Source organism: Microcaecilia unicolor, chromosome 2, assembly GCF_901765095.1.
Source record: "Microcaecilia unicolor chromosome 2, aMicUni1.1, whole genome shotgun sequence".
Taxonomy (NCBI): domain Eukaryota; kingdom Metazoa; phylum Chordata; class Amphibia; order Gymnophiona; family Siphonopidae; genus Microcaecilia; species Microcaecilia unicolor.
Window position 1 is genome coordinate 631,207,245 of NC_044032.1, and position 15,494 is coordinate 631,222,738.

The window sequence follows — 15,494 nt, forward strand, 5'->3', positions numbered from 1 at the left end:
ATATTTGTACCTGAGATGGTGCAACTCAAATAGTACTTGGGCCTCCTTAGTGGCTGTATGTTTGTGCTCAAGCTCTCGTTTTTAATTCCAAATTGTTAAGAGCCTACTTCCACTGTAAATATAAGTACACAAATAAAAATCACCATACTGGGACAGAACGAAGGTTCATCAAGCCCATTATCCTGTCTCCAAGAGGCCAGTCCAGGTCAGAAGTACCTGTCTGAATCCCCAAAAAGAGTAAAACAAATTTTATGCTGCTTATCCCAGGAATAAGCAGCAGATTTTCTCAAGTGAAGGTTTCTTTTAGGAACCTGTCCAAACCTTTTTTTAAAACCTGCTATGCTTATCACTTTTACCATATTCTCTGGCAACGAATTCCAGACCTTAATTACACTGAGTGAAAAATATTTTCTGTAATTTGTTTTAAATTTACTACTTAGTAGCTTCATTGCATGCCACCCTAATCCTTGTACTTTTGGAAACAGAAAATCTCTATCATATCTTCCCCTTCAGCCATCTCCTCTCTAAGCTGAAGAGCTCTAGCTTCTTTAGCCTTCTACATATGGAAGTCATCCCAAAATTTTGGTGGCCCTTCTTGCTATCTTTTCTAATTCCACTATACCTTTTTTTTTTTTTTTTTGGAGATGTGGTAACCAGAACTGCACACAATATTCCAGGTGCGCTCCACCATGGAACAAGATACAAACACACTGTAATATTCTCAGTTCCTTTCCTAATAATTCCTAATATTCTACTTGTTTTCTTAGCTGCTGCTGCACACTAAGCAGAGGCTTTAAATGGATCATCACTAGTGACACCTAGATCCCTTTCCTGGATGACAACTCCTAATGTGGAACCTTGCATCATGTAACTATAGTTGGGGTTCCTCTTCCCTATATGCAGTGCTTTTTTTGTAGAAAAAAAGGTGCCGGTACTCATTGTGGGCGGGGTCACCACACATGGCACTGCCCCTATTATAGCCACACCCACATTAGCCACACCCCTTATACCAGCCATGGCGCATATAAACAGACATCATTGAAAATATTATACTAGTATAGGAGAAAAAATGTGATTTTTTTTTCATTATAAATAATTTCTGTAAGCTGTTACAGCTCCAGTATACCCAGTGCAAAATAAGACAAATTCCAAACACTAAAATGAAAATAAAACAACTTCCTGATTACGCATAGGTGGGACTTGCAGAGGGAAGCTACGACGCTGCCAGCCAATCGCTGCCTGCACCGTTCGCTTCTGACTCCGACGCTAGCTGGCAGGCAGTGAAGGAGGACGCTGGGGGATGAAGAATTGCTGGATATGGGAGAGGTGAGGGCAGGGGAGGGACGGAAAAAATCGCTGCACATCGATGGGAGGGCAAGAGAGAGGCGGAGAATCGCTGGAAATAATGGGAAGGGAGGAGGAGAAAAAGGTGCCGGTACACCATACCGTTGCGTACCGGCACAAAAAAAGCACTGCCTGTATGTATCACTTTGCAACTGCTCACAATAAATGTCATCTGCCATTTGGACGCTCAGTCTCCCAGTCTCATAAGGTCCTCTTGCAATTTTTCATCTATGTGATCTGAGAACAGTGTTAATTTGCAAAATGAAGTTGCTCTGAAAACAGAGCTGTTTTTGGTTCCGTGAGACCAGAGTTCAGAGAACCCCTGCGTCCAAGGAACTCATTCAGGTTATTCTAGTGCAGGGCCATTGCAGCTCAACATTTGCATCTATTGGTTATCAAAGAGAAGTCACACAAAGATGGTTTGAAAGAGAAATATATTTTCAAAACATTTTATTGCATCATATTTGGTACCTTATGTTTTGACAACAAAAAGGAAATTACATCATGTAACTGCAGGAAGAAGCTGGTTGTTGGGAAAAAAAAAAGAGCCCCTTAAATGTTACAAAGTCTTTAGCCAGAAGGGGGTGGGGCCTGTGAAGAAACTGAGCAAGAAATATATTCTTAGAAATATGTAGGGCTTCAAGTATTACAAACCTGTGACACTGTGGAAAAATTCCAGAGGTATCTAAACTGCAGCACATTTTATTTTCTGCATAATGTGAACAAGGCCTACTGAGGTTTTTTTTTTTTAAATCTGTGTTTGTTATAACTGTTCTAAAGTCTCTTGATCGGTCAGAAAATGGTAGCCAAGGTGTCGGCTATCGCCAGCTTCACGCCCTATGATGCAGTACGTCTTTCCCTATGCTATCACTCAAATGTGACAATACACTTATCTTTCCAATTGGCTGATGCTATGTCACTGTGCACGTTCTTTTGGATCTTGTAGTATACACTTTATAACAAATTTAATGACACAAAATCCTGCAAAACTCAACCCTTTCCCCCAAACAAATAGCAACAGCTTATTTCACACCCTAAGACAGAATTATAAAAACCGGCCCTTTTTAATTGAAAACTGCTCTGCAAGATAACCAACCTGATCGCACATGGTGAAATCAAGCCAAGCTTAACACTCCTACATTTCATTTTGGCTTTGTCTGCACCTTAGTTACCACACCACCAGAGCATCTGCTTCTAATCTGTGAATAGTGATTTGTATCGAGTGCTTCCTATGAACACGATCCTCCATCATTCACAAGATCAGATGCCCAAGCCCCAAGAACTCTTTTGTGCTCAGTGAAAGAATCCAGTGCTAGAACAGCACTTTCCATGCTGTTCAAGAGAACTGTACTCTCAAAAGACAAATCTGAAAGTAATATTTGTGTCACACACCTGTCGTCAGCTGTAACAACCCTCAGCTTTCATATAAATTAATTAGTTTAAAAACATGGGAAGGTAATGACAGCATAACATTTTATGATTTTTTTTTCAATTTTAGCAGCTTTTATTAAGAAATTGAACCACCCCATATCCTGTAATACGTTAGATACTTTATATATATACTTTGTCAGCAGGATAAAAAAGTAAAAGACTCTATTTAAAGGCAACATGTCTTTACTCCATCCATTCTCCACGCAGGTTACAGAGCAATGCGGCAGGTGCGTGACAAAAATATTTCATTAACCGATATCGTCCACTGTTTTCTGGTGTTCACATCTCATTGGCCAGTTCTTCTGGTTCTGCAGAGCTATCTCCATTAACGGTGATCCTCATCACGTCCTCTTCATAACCAGGCGGCATGAAAGCCAGAGCATATGGATAAAGCTTGTGGGAAACTGCCCTGTATGATTCTGATGTCTCTTTACAGTCTCCTAAACTCCCATCTCGCAAGGCTTCCAATACGTCTGAACAGGTCTAAATTTGAAACAGAAAGAATGAATGAATTTAGGAAAAGTAGAGAGTACTTTTTGTACTGTAATTATATAATGCAAATCATTTAACACAGTAACTTAGTGACAACAAATAAAGACCTGAATGGTCCATCTAGTCTGCCCAATTCTCAATTCTAGATTAAATCAACAATGAATGCGATATTATATGCTTGATCATGGTCTTTCTTTGTAGTTTCTGGGACATACACCATAAAAGTCTGCCCCGTTCTGTCCTTGTGTTCCAACTACTGGAGTTGCCATCAAATCCATTTTTAAAAATCTATAAGGCAGATTTAAGGAATGGGCAGAATGTATATGGTGGAATATGCTAATTTCCTTATGACACTTTAAAATATAACAAACCAGCCTTACTCTCACTGTATTCTGTGCATTGCATTGAAAATACAAACAAAAATGTACCCTGTATCAATGACAAAAATGTAACCTGCTCATTAAAAATGTCACCTGTGCTTCTATTATTTCCCTGAAGCTATGGGAGCAGCCATGAAGAACACCGTCAATGATTACCCTCAGGGGATCTAACAGATTCATGCTAAACAGGTTTGCCAGTAAAAATAAATAATAATTCACATCTGTAAGAATAACTTGGTCATCAAAAATACATCCTGAGCAACCAGTCTACACTGAGATTGCATGACTCGGTGCATTAAGAGATTACTCTCTCAGTACAGTAAGTCCAGCTGTGCACAAAACATCTCACTCAAAATATTAATGTGACTGTCATGTTAGTCCACTTGAATGATTTCCTTTCCGATAAATTGGAGGAATATGTTCCTTCATATAGCCTACATTTTTCACAGCAATTTTTTAATTCTAGTTACCCTAAGTTCTGTCAAATTGACCACCACTAGAAATAAGATGTTGTGTTATGCTGGATCCGTTTTGTGGAACACTCTGCCAACTGATTTGCATAGTATTTGTCTTTCTGAAAAGCCTTGAAGACCTGGCTCTTTAAACAGAGATGTTTTATCTTTATGACAAATGACAGTTCTTGCAATACAGTACAATATATCCATTTCTAATTCTGCTAGATCAAAAAAAGAGTAGAGAAGGATCAGTACAGTTCTAACTCAAGGATAAAAGGCAATTTTATTAGTTGGACTCGAAGCAGATCTGCATTTCGTCAGGGAGGCACCTGCCTCCGGAGTCGTCAAATCAATCCAGATGGGTATGGATACCAGTGCATGCAAACTTATGCAGACACTTTTACAAGGCATGTTAAACAACAGTGTCCTTGGCAATCCAAATACCAACCGAGGAAAATATTGTGTGCTGCAACTGAATTGTTGTTTGGAAACCTAGGAATCTCTAAATTATTCTACCTTTCTACTACTACTACTACTTAACATTTCAAGAGCGCTACTAGGGTTACGCAGCGCTGTACAAGTTAACAAAGAAGGGCGGTCCCTGCTCAAAGGAGCTTACAATCTAAAGAACGAAATGTCAAGTTGGGACAGTCTAGATTTCCTGAGTAGAGGTGTAGTGGTTAGGTGCCGAAGGCGACATTGAAGAATGTACTACTAATGTAGCCCAGTTGCAGGTTCTGCCAAGAAAGGCCCGGATGTTTTTGAAAAGGCTAAGAGTTCCGATTTGTTTTGGGAGTCCTCTCAAGAAACTATGGCAACCCTGTTGGCATCAGTTGTGACAGATTAGATAAAAGTGTTAATTACGAAAGCTTATTTTCAACATACAGATGTTCCTTTTTGTGGTCAAAGAATCCAACTCTTAATTTATTGCCTGTGCACTCATCTGAGGCGCAGTGCTTTTTTTTTTTTTTTTTAAGCTCTTAAGCCTCAGGTGATTTTCATGGAGGCTATTTTTGTTTGCATTTTTCTTTATTTATATGTTTTGGTGGGAAATGGTTTGCTTTCTTTGACCCTACTCAATTGGGTTTACTGCTAATAGGAGAAATGTGGAGCAGGTTTCCTCTTTTATTAATGTTGTCATTTATCCATTTGGTGGCTGGATAGAATATAAATTTATAGAAATCAGTATGAATTATGTGGGATAAAGAAATCCCATTGTTACTTCATTTAAAGGCTGTTAGAATTTATTGAGCATATAATCTTCTCCTCATTTATGTGGCTATTTAGGCACACTAGCATTTTTAGTGCACGCTAACCGTGTAGATGCCCACGATATTCCTATGAGCATCTACATGGTTAGCACACACTAATTCTTAGCACGCGCTAGAAACGCTAGCGCACCTTAGTAAACAGGGCCTTTAGAGTTCTTATATTAGAGTGGGGTTTTTCAATAATGAAGGGGAGTAACCTGCCTAATTTATATATTTGTTTCTTTCTTTGTGTATTATTAATTCTTTAAGTGTTTTCCCAAGTTAGAAACTGCAAAGGAGTTGTGACTAGAAGCTCAAAGGGAGGAGAAAGTAGTTGAGATAATACTAGATTAAGGTCTCAGAGGGAAGGAGGTGGCTGTATAGGTAGATTTATTTTATTTTATTTATTTATTGCATTTGTATCCCACATTTTCCCACCTCTTTGCGGGCTCAGTGTGGCTTACAATAAGATATGAATAATGGAAATACATTTGTTTCAACTTGGTTATGGGTTACATTGTACAAGTTATGCGAGACCATCAAAGTATCGTTAGGAATTTAACAATGGGACACAGTCCTTTAAGGAAAGTCCTCACTAAGGGATGTACACAGATCAGCTTTTCTTGATACAGGTCAAGGAAAGTTGAGATTCCTATCAAATGAGCCCTTATAGAAGCAGTCTTAAGGCCTAAATCGGAAAGATACATGGCAAGGAGAAGTTGAGTGCTCAGTGAGTAAAGTCAGATGGGACCCCAGTGGAAATGGGAAGGTTGACTGCAAGCGTGGAAAGCCAAAGATATCAAGGTTGGCAAGGCCAGTTTGGAGATATTAGTATTATTTATTGGAATCTAATAACTGCCTTTATGAAGATATTCATGCGTAGTCCTCCAGATTCTATACAGTGTGATCCAAATTGCGTATCTTAATTATCTTAACAAGCCAACCAGTGCCACTTCACAGACAACTGACACTAATTGGCAATAGTTAAAATTTATGCACAGAACTTGCTAAGCGTATTTTAAGTTCTGTACGTTATCAATAGAAATCAAACAAAATAAAACATGGAAAAGAAAATAAGATGATACCTTTTTTATTGGACATAACTTAATACATTTCTTGATTAGCTTTCGAAGGTTGCCCTTCTTCGTCAGATCGGAAATAAGCAAATGTGCTAGCTGACGAAAGCTAATCAAGAAATGTATTAAGTTATGTCCAATAAAAAAGGTATCATCTTATTTTCTTTTCCATGTTTTATTTTGTTTGATTTCTATTGATAACCTTAAGAGTGGACTAACACGGCTACCACACTTCTCTACTTAAGTTCTGTACGTAAATTCTAAGTTGCAGAACCGAAAAGGGGGCACGGCCATGGGCAGAAAATGGGCATTTCTAAAATCTATGCATGCTGATGTAGAATACACTCTGCTCTGTGTCTTAGTTGTTAGCATTTACACCAAGTTTTAATTGGCGTAAATGCTTGCGACTAATTTTAGTCACGTTGATGGGCACTAGGTGCCTAAGGAGAAATTAGATCTTACCTGCTAATTTGCTTTCCTTGAGTCTCTCCAGACCATTCCCAACGAGTGAGTTAAATGCAGTCCTACCAGCAGAGGGAAACTGAGAACTACTGACTGGTGACACCTGTATAAGGGACTGTGCAACCCTGACCTGCTCAGTATTTTGCATAGCAAAGCAGAAGAGGCAAAAACAGCAAACTAAACAAAACAGTAACAGTAGGTCCCAGAAAGGAACCGCCAGAGAGAGCACCAAACAAACTGAAATCAGCTGAGCGAATCCACACCACAAGATACAAATAAACAGAAATATGACGCTTGCAGCTCCCAGACACCCCGCAGCATCCACGAGAGCCACACATTCTTCTTGGGTGGGGCTTGGGAATGGTCTGAAGAGACTCAAGGGAAGCAAATTAGCAGGTAAAATCCTTCCTTATCGTCTGCTCCAGACCATTCCTGCCAAGTGGTAAGTACCAAAGCAGTACTCACCGAAGGTGAAAAAGACCCTGTAAGAACACAGAAGCACCAAATGAAGCATCCTGCCGGGACTGAACGTCCAACCTTTAGTGCCTGACAAAGGAATGAAGTGAAGACCAAGTAGCGGTGCAGCAAATATCCTGTGGAGGAATGAGAGAGTGCACTGCCCAGAAGGTATGAGCTCTTGAGGAATGCACCCGCAACACTGCAGGCCCCGCCTTACCATACAGCAAATATGCGGATCAAACAGCCACCTTAATCCAGTGAGCGATCAAGGCCTTAGAAGCTGTCTCCCCTTTCCACGGCCCCCCAAACACCACAAAGAGCCAGTCTATTGTACGAAAATCCACTGTTTGCAGCACATAGCACTTCAGCGCTCTACTGACATCGAGCCTATACAAAGAAGACAACGACTCATCCCGTTCAAAGGATCGTAAGGAAATAGACTGATTGACAAGAAAGGGGGAAATCACCTTAGGCAAAAAGGACTGAACCAGCCTCAACGACACTTTCTCCTGAGAGAAAACCAGAAACGGCTCCCAACTCTGAAATTTGCCATGCTGATGTGACAGCCATCAAAAACACCACCTTGAAAGATCCTTAAGGGAGGCCTGCAAAGGGCACTTTAACCAAGGCAGACAGCACCGAAATTCCAGTCCCAAGGTGGAACGACCGGGCAGCTAGGAGGCTGTAACTGCTTGACATGGATGAAGGGGAGGGAAGAAAGAGGAAGTAGATGTACATGGACGGAGTTGGAGGGAGAGAGGACAGATGCTGGACATGGATGGAGGGGAGGGAAGACAGAGGAGGAGATGCACATGGATTTAGGGGAGACAGGAGAAATTCTGGACATGGATGGAGGGGAGAGAGTTGAAATGCCATACATGGATGAAGAAAAGAGAAATGCTGGACATGGATGGAGGGAGAGAGGAAAAATGCTGGATCTGGATGGAAAGAGGAAGGAGATGCATACTGAAGAGATGAGGGAAAGGGAAAAAGAGGAGAAAAACTGCACATGGATGGACAAAATAGGCAAAAGCTGGATCCACTCTATACCTCCTCCAGTCAAGTCCGCGGAGGACCCAGCTTTTACCTATGGATGTAGGGCAAGAAATGGAGGAAAATAAAGAAATAAATGGAAAGGAAGCCCTGGATACGGAGTTAAGGGAACAGATAGAGAGCAGCAGAATCAGAGATTAGGACCAACATGATCAGAAAAACAAAGTCACCAGAGAACAAAGGTAGAAAAAATTTTTATTTTCATTTTAGTGTTTGGAAGATGTCCAATTTGAGAATTTATATCTGGTGTCTTATTTTGCACTGGGTATACTGGAGATGTAACAGCTTATAGAAATTATTTATAATGAAAAAAAAATCATAAGTTATTTTTTTCTCCTATACTGGTATAGTATTTTCAATGATACTGCTTATATGCGCCATGGCTGGTATAAGGGGTGTGGCTACCACATGGGGTGGAGCCATAGATGGTGACCCCACCCACAACAAGTACCGTATCTTTTTTCCAACAAAAAAAGCACTGGGAATACTGATCAGGTCAGGGATGCACAGACCCTTATATACAGGTGTCACTAATTCTCAGTCTCCTTCTGCTAGTAGAAGTGAATATAACCCACTCGTCGGGAATGGTCTGGAGCAGACGATAAGGAATTTTAGGTGTAGTTTATAGAAGATGACTAGGTGTATTTGTTTCAGTGACGATTTTTACAGCGCTATATATAGAATCTGGTCCATACTGAGGCATATTTTCAAAGCACTTAGCCTTCCAAAGTTCCATAGGTTTCTATGGAACTTTGGAAGGCTAAGTGCTTTGAAAATATGCCTCTATGTCTGCCAAGTTCTGAATTGTGTTTTGGATAACTTTGAAAATGAGTGGGAAAAGAAAGCTTCACTTCCTGAAGACAGTGATGACATCTGTGGAAAGACTGTTTGAGGAAAGAACCCTGGAGCAAATCTGACCACATTTTTTTATTTGTGTCCGTGGCAAAGATCTATAATGGACATGCCTAGTGATGGAATATACTGCAAATGGCTCAGTTCGATAGTGACCATTTGTGATGCTGAAGAATCCTGCTGGTTCTTTGCAAGAAGGTTTTGTGAGCCTGGAATAAAGGTGGCTTGAAAAGAATCACAGAATTTTAAAGCCAAATTCCAAATAAAGTAGGTCTCTATGCAGAGGCTCAGAGAACCCATTCCTCCTTGTTTATGTAAAACATCGCTATTTGGTTGTCAGTATATATCAGTACTTTTCCTGTTATGAGATGTTGAAAGTCAGAATTGTATAGTAAATTGCATAAAGTTCCAACAAATTGATATGAAGGTTGGATTCCCTGATTGAACAAAATCCTTCAGTTCAAAACTCTAAGAGATGTGCTCCCCAGTCTATAAGGAAGCATCTGTTGCAAGAGTCTGAAGGGGTGATCTGCAGGGGCCTCCCGCTGATAAAGCTGCAAGGCTTTGCCACCAATTCAAAAACTTACTTTAGTTGCTGAGTGACAATTATTTTGCAAGAAAGAGTATGACTATATTGATCCCACTGAAATTTTAAACCCTACTGCATGGGTCTTGTTTGAAGTTTTGCTATAAGACCACTGTTGAAGCTGCCATTTATTAGGATTTATGTACATTTGACCTAGAAGCTTAAGAAATACAGATGCCATACACTTCTGTTCTGATAGGAAATGGAACAAAAAAGTTTGAATCATTTCTAAGCAGTTCTGAGCAAGACAAGATCTTCCGTGGGTATCTAACTGTGCCCCAATGAACTGTAGAGTTTGTGTTGGGGATAGAATGACCTCTTCCATGCTGATAATGAATCCTGGAATGTAAACAGTAGAGACTGTGTAGTGTGTACAAATTTGATCAAGGCCTGCTTCAATTGAATATAGCGATGAGCCAATCTTCTAACTACAAGAAGACAAATATTCCAGGATTTCGTTAGGTGTGCTGCAACTACTAAGAAGCATTTTGTGAAGACTCTGGGTACTGAGGAAAATCCAAAAGAACGAACCTCGGTATGGATAACGGCTTTGCCTGAATTGAAACCAAAGGTATTTCCAGTGATCTCTATGAGTAGGGATATGAGAGTAGGCATCCATTAAATCCAGTGATGCGAGCCAACTGTTGGAACTTAGGACAGTATAATGGTTTTCAACAAATGCATTCTGAATTTTTCCTTTTACAAAGAGGTTAAATTTTCTGAGGTCAAGGATTGGATGTGGTCAGCCTGATTCCTTTGGAATCAGAAAATAACTGTAATAGAACCCTTGATGACATTCCTGTGTTCTACAAATTGGTTTTGAAGGAGAGAAAGATTTGCCATCTCTAAAAATTTCACATCAGGAGAGAGACCGACTGCTAATTGAAGGTGGGAAGAAAGGAGTAAGGCAAACAAAAATTTATTTTGTAACCCTGGTAGATAAAATTCCGTGTACGGTGATATTGTGTCCCCCTACTGGATAAGTATAAAAAACTGGGATTGACTGATAATGAGTGTGACTGTTGGGTAGACTGGATGGATCATTCAGGTCTTTACCTACCATTATATGTTATTATGTAATTTTTAGCCAATGTCATTGAGGAGGAAGGTACAGAATTTATTTCATGAGGTCTCTAACATTGGAAAGATTCAGCAGCTGATTGAAACTGATATTGATGTGAATAAGGCCGGTTCCTTTTCCAATAATATGATTGAGAGTAACATTGGGAATATGATTGTACAGATCAAATTTCTTTTATCTATGTAAATCTTGTAGCACTAGTACTTGGGATGGTAAGTTAAGGGTGGAACAATTATGACTTGGGAAAAGCATCCTTCATCTTACCACCGAATAAAAACTATCCCCTTTACACAGAGCATTTGAAAGGTAATCATGTAACTTTTCATGTAATTCTGAAGTACGCTACTGTGCAAGCTACAATAGAGACCACTCCAATTCTTCAAGTAGTATCATAATTGCTTTTAATCAGTTGAAGAGTACTATCTTCAATGTTCCTGTGATGAATGGTGAGGGAATCTGTAGAGCTAGTAGAATGTCTAATTCCTAATTGAAATAGATAGATTTGCATGCAGTGGAGGTAGTGCATGCAAATTTCTCTCATGAAGATTCATTGCAGGTATCCTGAAAACCTGACTGGCTCGGGTGCCTCCAGGACCAGTTTTGGGAAACACTTGGCTACCTTATTGTGACATTATAGTCAGTTTGGGCAACTTTACTACATCCACTAAGCAAGTAGTCAATGGTTTCATCTCTTTCACTACATAGCCTACATTCGTTATTAGTCAACATATGTTAAATGTTCGCGTTCATGTAGTTTGCAATACTTGTTCCTGAGCTGCAAAAATCAATCCCATCTCCTCCTTGATGGAACCCAACCACAGGCACTGGTTGTTCTGTGTTATTCTTGGATATCCCTAAGGTATTTGCCATGTAAGGCCTTGGTTTTCCAGTTAACCAAATCTGCTTCCAGTTGTTCACCTTTATTATGTTCTCCCTGCAAACTGAGATCAACACTTTCTCATTGCTGGCCCTGATGCAATCATTCAGTCTCAAGTTTTCCTTTTTAACAGTCTGTCCAACTTGGAGTAGACTGCATCCACCAATTATTCATGATAAATATAGCTGGTTGATGTCACTTCATGGGTGCAAAGCATGGTGTGCTTTGTCATCAACTTGCAAGTGTTTTGGTCCAGATTATCTGTGATACTGACACTTCATTTCACATATTTTTAGTGAATGACCACTTTAAAATCACACACTAAATGAAAAATGTGTTAAATATAAACATAAGTAGATCAACTATATGGCCTATGGGATTTATGCCTCAAAAGATTTTTGAGGCATAAATCCCATAGGCCATGCTCTGTAGTGGAGGTCTATAAAAACTTTCAGTTATTTATAGGTTTCGTTATCAAACTTCTTCAGGGACTCGGGTGGTAACCCTAGAGTTAGTACGTAGTCGCAATTTCAAAGCTCACTGCAATATTCTCCATACTGTTTTTTTTTTTTTAGGACCACACTCATCAGTATGGAGAATATTGCCATGAGCTTGGTGCAAAGTGGATTATATTAAGTTCTTGTTGGTGTACTCCCCAATCATTTTGAAAATTGACTGTCTTATGGCAATGATATTCAGAGCATCTGAATATAGCAGGAATAGCGAAGGGTGTGGGGAAAGGAAACTCATGTGCAGTAAACCTATTCAAAAGCTTCCAGAAAAGTAGATGGAGTATTATGTCCTGCGTTGGGCTCCATTGGTAATGCCACCTTTAAGTAAGGATTTATTAGTCATGTTTGTCCTTGGAGAAACTTTGTACCTATTTTGTGCAGGCAGTCAAAGAGGATAAAACAGTGTATCCACTTCTGAAAGCGACATGTACACACCATTCTATTTTCTTCCCTCAACTCATCCTCACAATTCAGCTAAAAGAATACGCAGTATGGTACCTTGTCGTTAGTATTCGCAGGACTACATGACAGAAACTGTCAGACAGGCAAATGTTTCTGGTTAAATAGCTTTCAAAACTGTCTCAGGGCATGGCTTCACTAAAAGACCAAGAACAACAGAATGAATGTTGATATGCAATGTTCCTCATTCTGTACATACGACCCCTATTTTATTTCAACTTTACTGGTTACTTATTCAGTTTAGGATTTACTTTAAGATTCTTACTTTTATATTTAACAACTTGCATGATGGTGCTCCTTCTTGTATTTCTCCTCTTCTGAAAATTTACAACCCATTGTGCCCATTATGATCTGCTCCTAAAGGACTGTTGGAAGTGCCATCATTCAGATTTATTAAGCTTAACATCTATCGAGAGTCTCTCTTTAGACCAACTTTATGGAACGCTCTACTAGAAACAGTTCACAATATAGGCTTTCAGAAAACTACTCATACATTATTTTGTACAAGCTTTCCCTAAATGAGAATATTGATAGTACACTCAGACATTATATAAGATTAAATTTCATATTTATGTTTGACTATGCTGGTAGGATAGATCAACAGTCTTGTTGTTGGTCTGGGCAGCGATTTTTAATTAGCCATGTTGTTCTAACCATTGTACGTATTGGTAATACTCACCAATCTTTGAAGGAACAAAGGACTTACGTTGATATCATGATATATACTTATATTCTATTTTATACATATTTGAAATCATTTGTATACAAAAAAATTTTTTGCCCATGACCTTTATCTTATTTTTCCTCCACCAATCATTCTATTCATCCATTCTATTCAATCATGCCCTATACATTTTGCTAATATATGTTCCATTTGTGATACATAGCCTTACAGAATTCCAAGACCATAAAGTTCAACAAATTTCAACAATCTTTTTCTGACAATTCTTCAACCTAATGTTCCAATTTTCCTACTGTAGGTTGCGAAGCACTATATATAGATGTGTCCAATCAAATCTTCATGTTGTCCTTTAGTGCTTCCTTTCCTTTGTGCCTTTAAACAGTGTATATATATATATATACAAACTACCGTGATTATAATGTCCTTGGAACAATTATTGTTACTTCCCTTAGCAGTCCTGGTCTGTATTTGTATCCAGGGTAGCAATTGTTTCTTGCCAACTTTCCATCACATACGTAAGTTCTCAGTCAGTTGGTTTAACAACAGCTTCCAACACCGTCAAACCCTACGCAATCGATGCGTTTCACCCGAAGGCGTCATCAGGGGTTTAACTATGAGGAAAATAGAATTGATACCATGGGAATACAAATGTTAATCCCCATATTGCTCATCATATATTCTAAACAATATACTAATGGAGGAAAAAAGACTTCAGAAATTCTGTAATCACTTATACCCAACTTTGTGATCACAGATTGCCATAGATCTCAAAAGATACTTTTGTTAGAGACTATGATACAGATTCCTCATTAGTCTAAAAAAAACCTCCATAGTATAGCTCTGAGATGTTACTATGGATTTTTTTTTTTAGACTAATGAGGAATCTATATCATAGTCTCTAACAAAAGTATCTTTTGAGATCTATGGCAGTCTGTGATCACAAAGTTGGGTATAAGTGATTACAGAATTTCTGAAGTCTTTTTTCCTCCATTAGTATATTGTTTAGCACATTCTATCTTGCTTGTTTGTGTTTAGTATTGTACTGAGGAGCAAGAATCAGAAGTCTGTTTAAATCATCATATATTCTACAATTTACTACCTTGTTAGAAATTGTATACCTTCAAAAATTCTTTTCAGCTGCTTCCACAGGTTTAGCCCTCCTCAAGAATCACTGAGTAATGGTGCTGCTGCTGTAAGACGCCAGCGCATGCGCTCACCCTATTTAAATACATCTGAAAGCAATAGCTCCTCCTCCCATGATCCATTCACAAACCCGCCCACTCCATTTCTTTATTGAGACCCGTGGGGTGTACTGTGCGCCATTCATATATTAAATGTTCCTTGCACATAATTTTCTGTAAAATATTTCCACCTTCCCCCACTCTAAATTGTACCAGCACAACAAATCTGAAATCATTTAAGGAATGGCCCTCAGACATCCAGTGCTCTACCAACGGATGTTACTTAAATGTTGTGCCATGCGAAGTTTTACTTTAACTGTTTGCCCTATGTACCATAGGCCACACGGGCAAGTGACTGCGTATATAACCACGTCAGACTCGTGCGTATATAACCATGCCAGAAAAAGATCGTTGAAATTTGCTGAACTTTATGGTCTTGATCACAAATGGAACATATATTAACAAAATGTATAGGGCATGATTGAATAGAATGGATGAATAGAATGATTGGTGGAGGAAAAATAAGATAAAGGTCATGGGAAAAAAGTTTTTTGTATACAAATGATTTCAAATATGTATAAAATAGAAGAAAAGTATAAGTATATATCATGATAAAGGGTATGATACATACCTGTAGCAGTTGTTCTCCGAGGACAGCAGGCTGATTGTTCTCACGACTGGGTTGACGTCCGCGGCAGCCCCCACCAACCGGAAGAAGCTTCGCGGGACGGTCGGCACGCAGGCCACGCCCACCGCGCATGCGCGGCCGCCTTCCCGCCCGTGCGCGACCGCTCCCGCCAGTTGAATGACAAGCAATAAAATATGAAACACACAACTCCAAAGGGGAGGAGGGAGGGTAGGT

At 39.4% G+C, this 15,494-nt stretch overlaps 1 protein-coding gene across 1 annotated transcript in view; it reads right to left on the minus strand.

The window, feature by feature from the left end:
* Positions 1 to 1,779: 1,779 nt before the first annotated feature.
* The window catches only part of NAA15 (N(alpha)-acetyltransferase 15, NatA auxiliary subunit), a 227,765-nt gene continuing 214,050 nt past the window's right edge, over positions 1,780 to 15,494 (minus strand). The window contains exon 20 of the mRNA XM_030191710.1: positions 1,780 to 3,258. Within this exon, the coding sequence (XP_030047570.1) occupies positions 3,055 to 3,258 (204 nt within the window). The 3' untranslated portion in view covers positions 1,780 to 3,054. The remainder of the gene's footprint in view (positions 3,259 to 15,494) is intronic.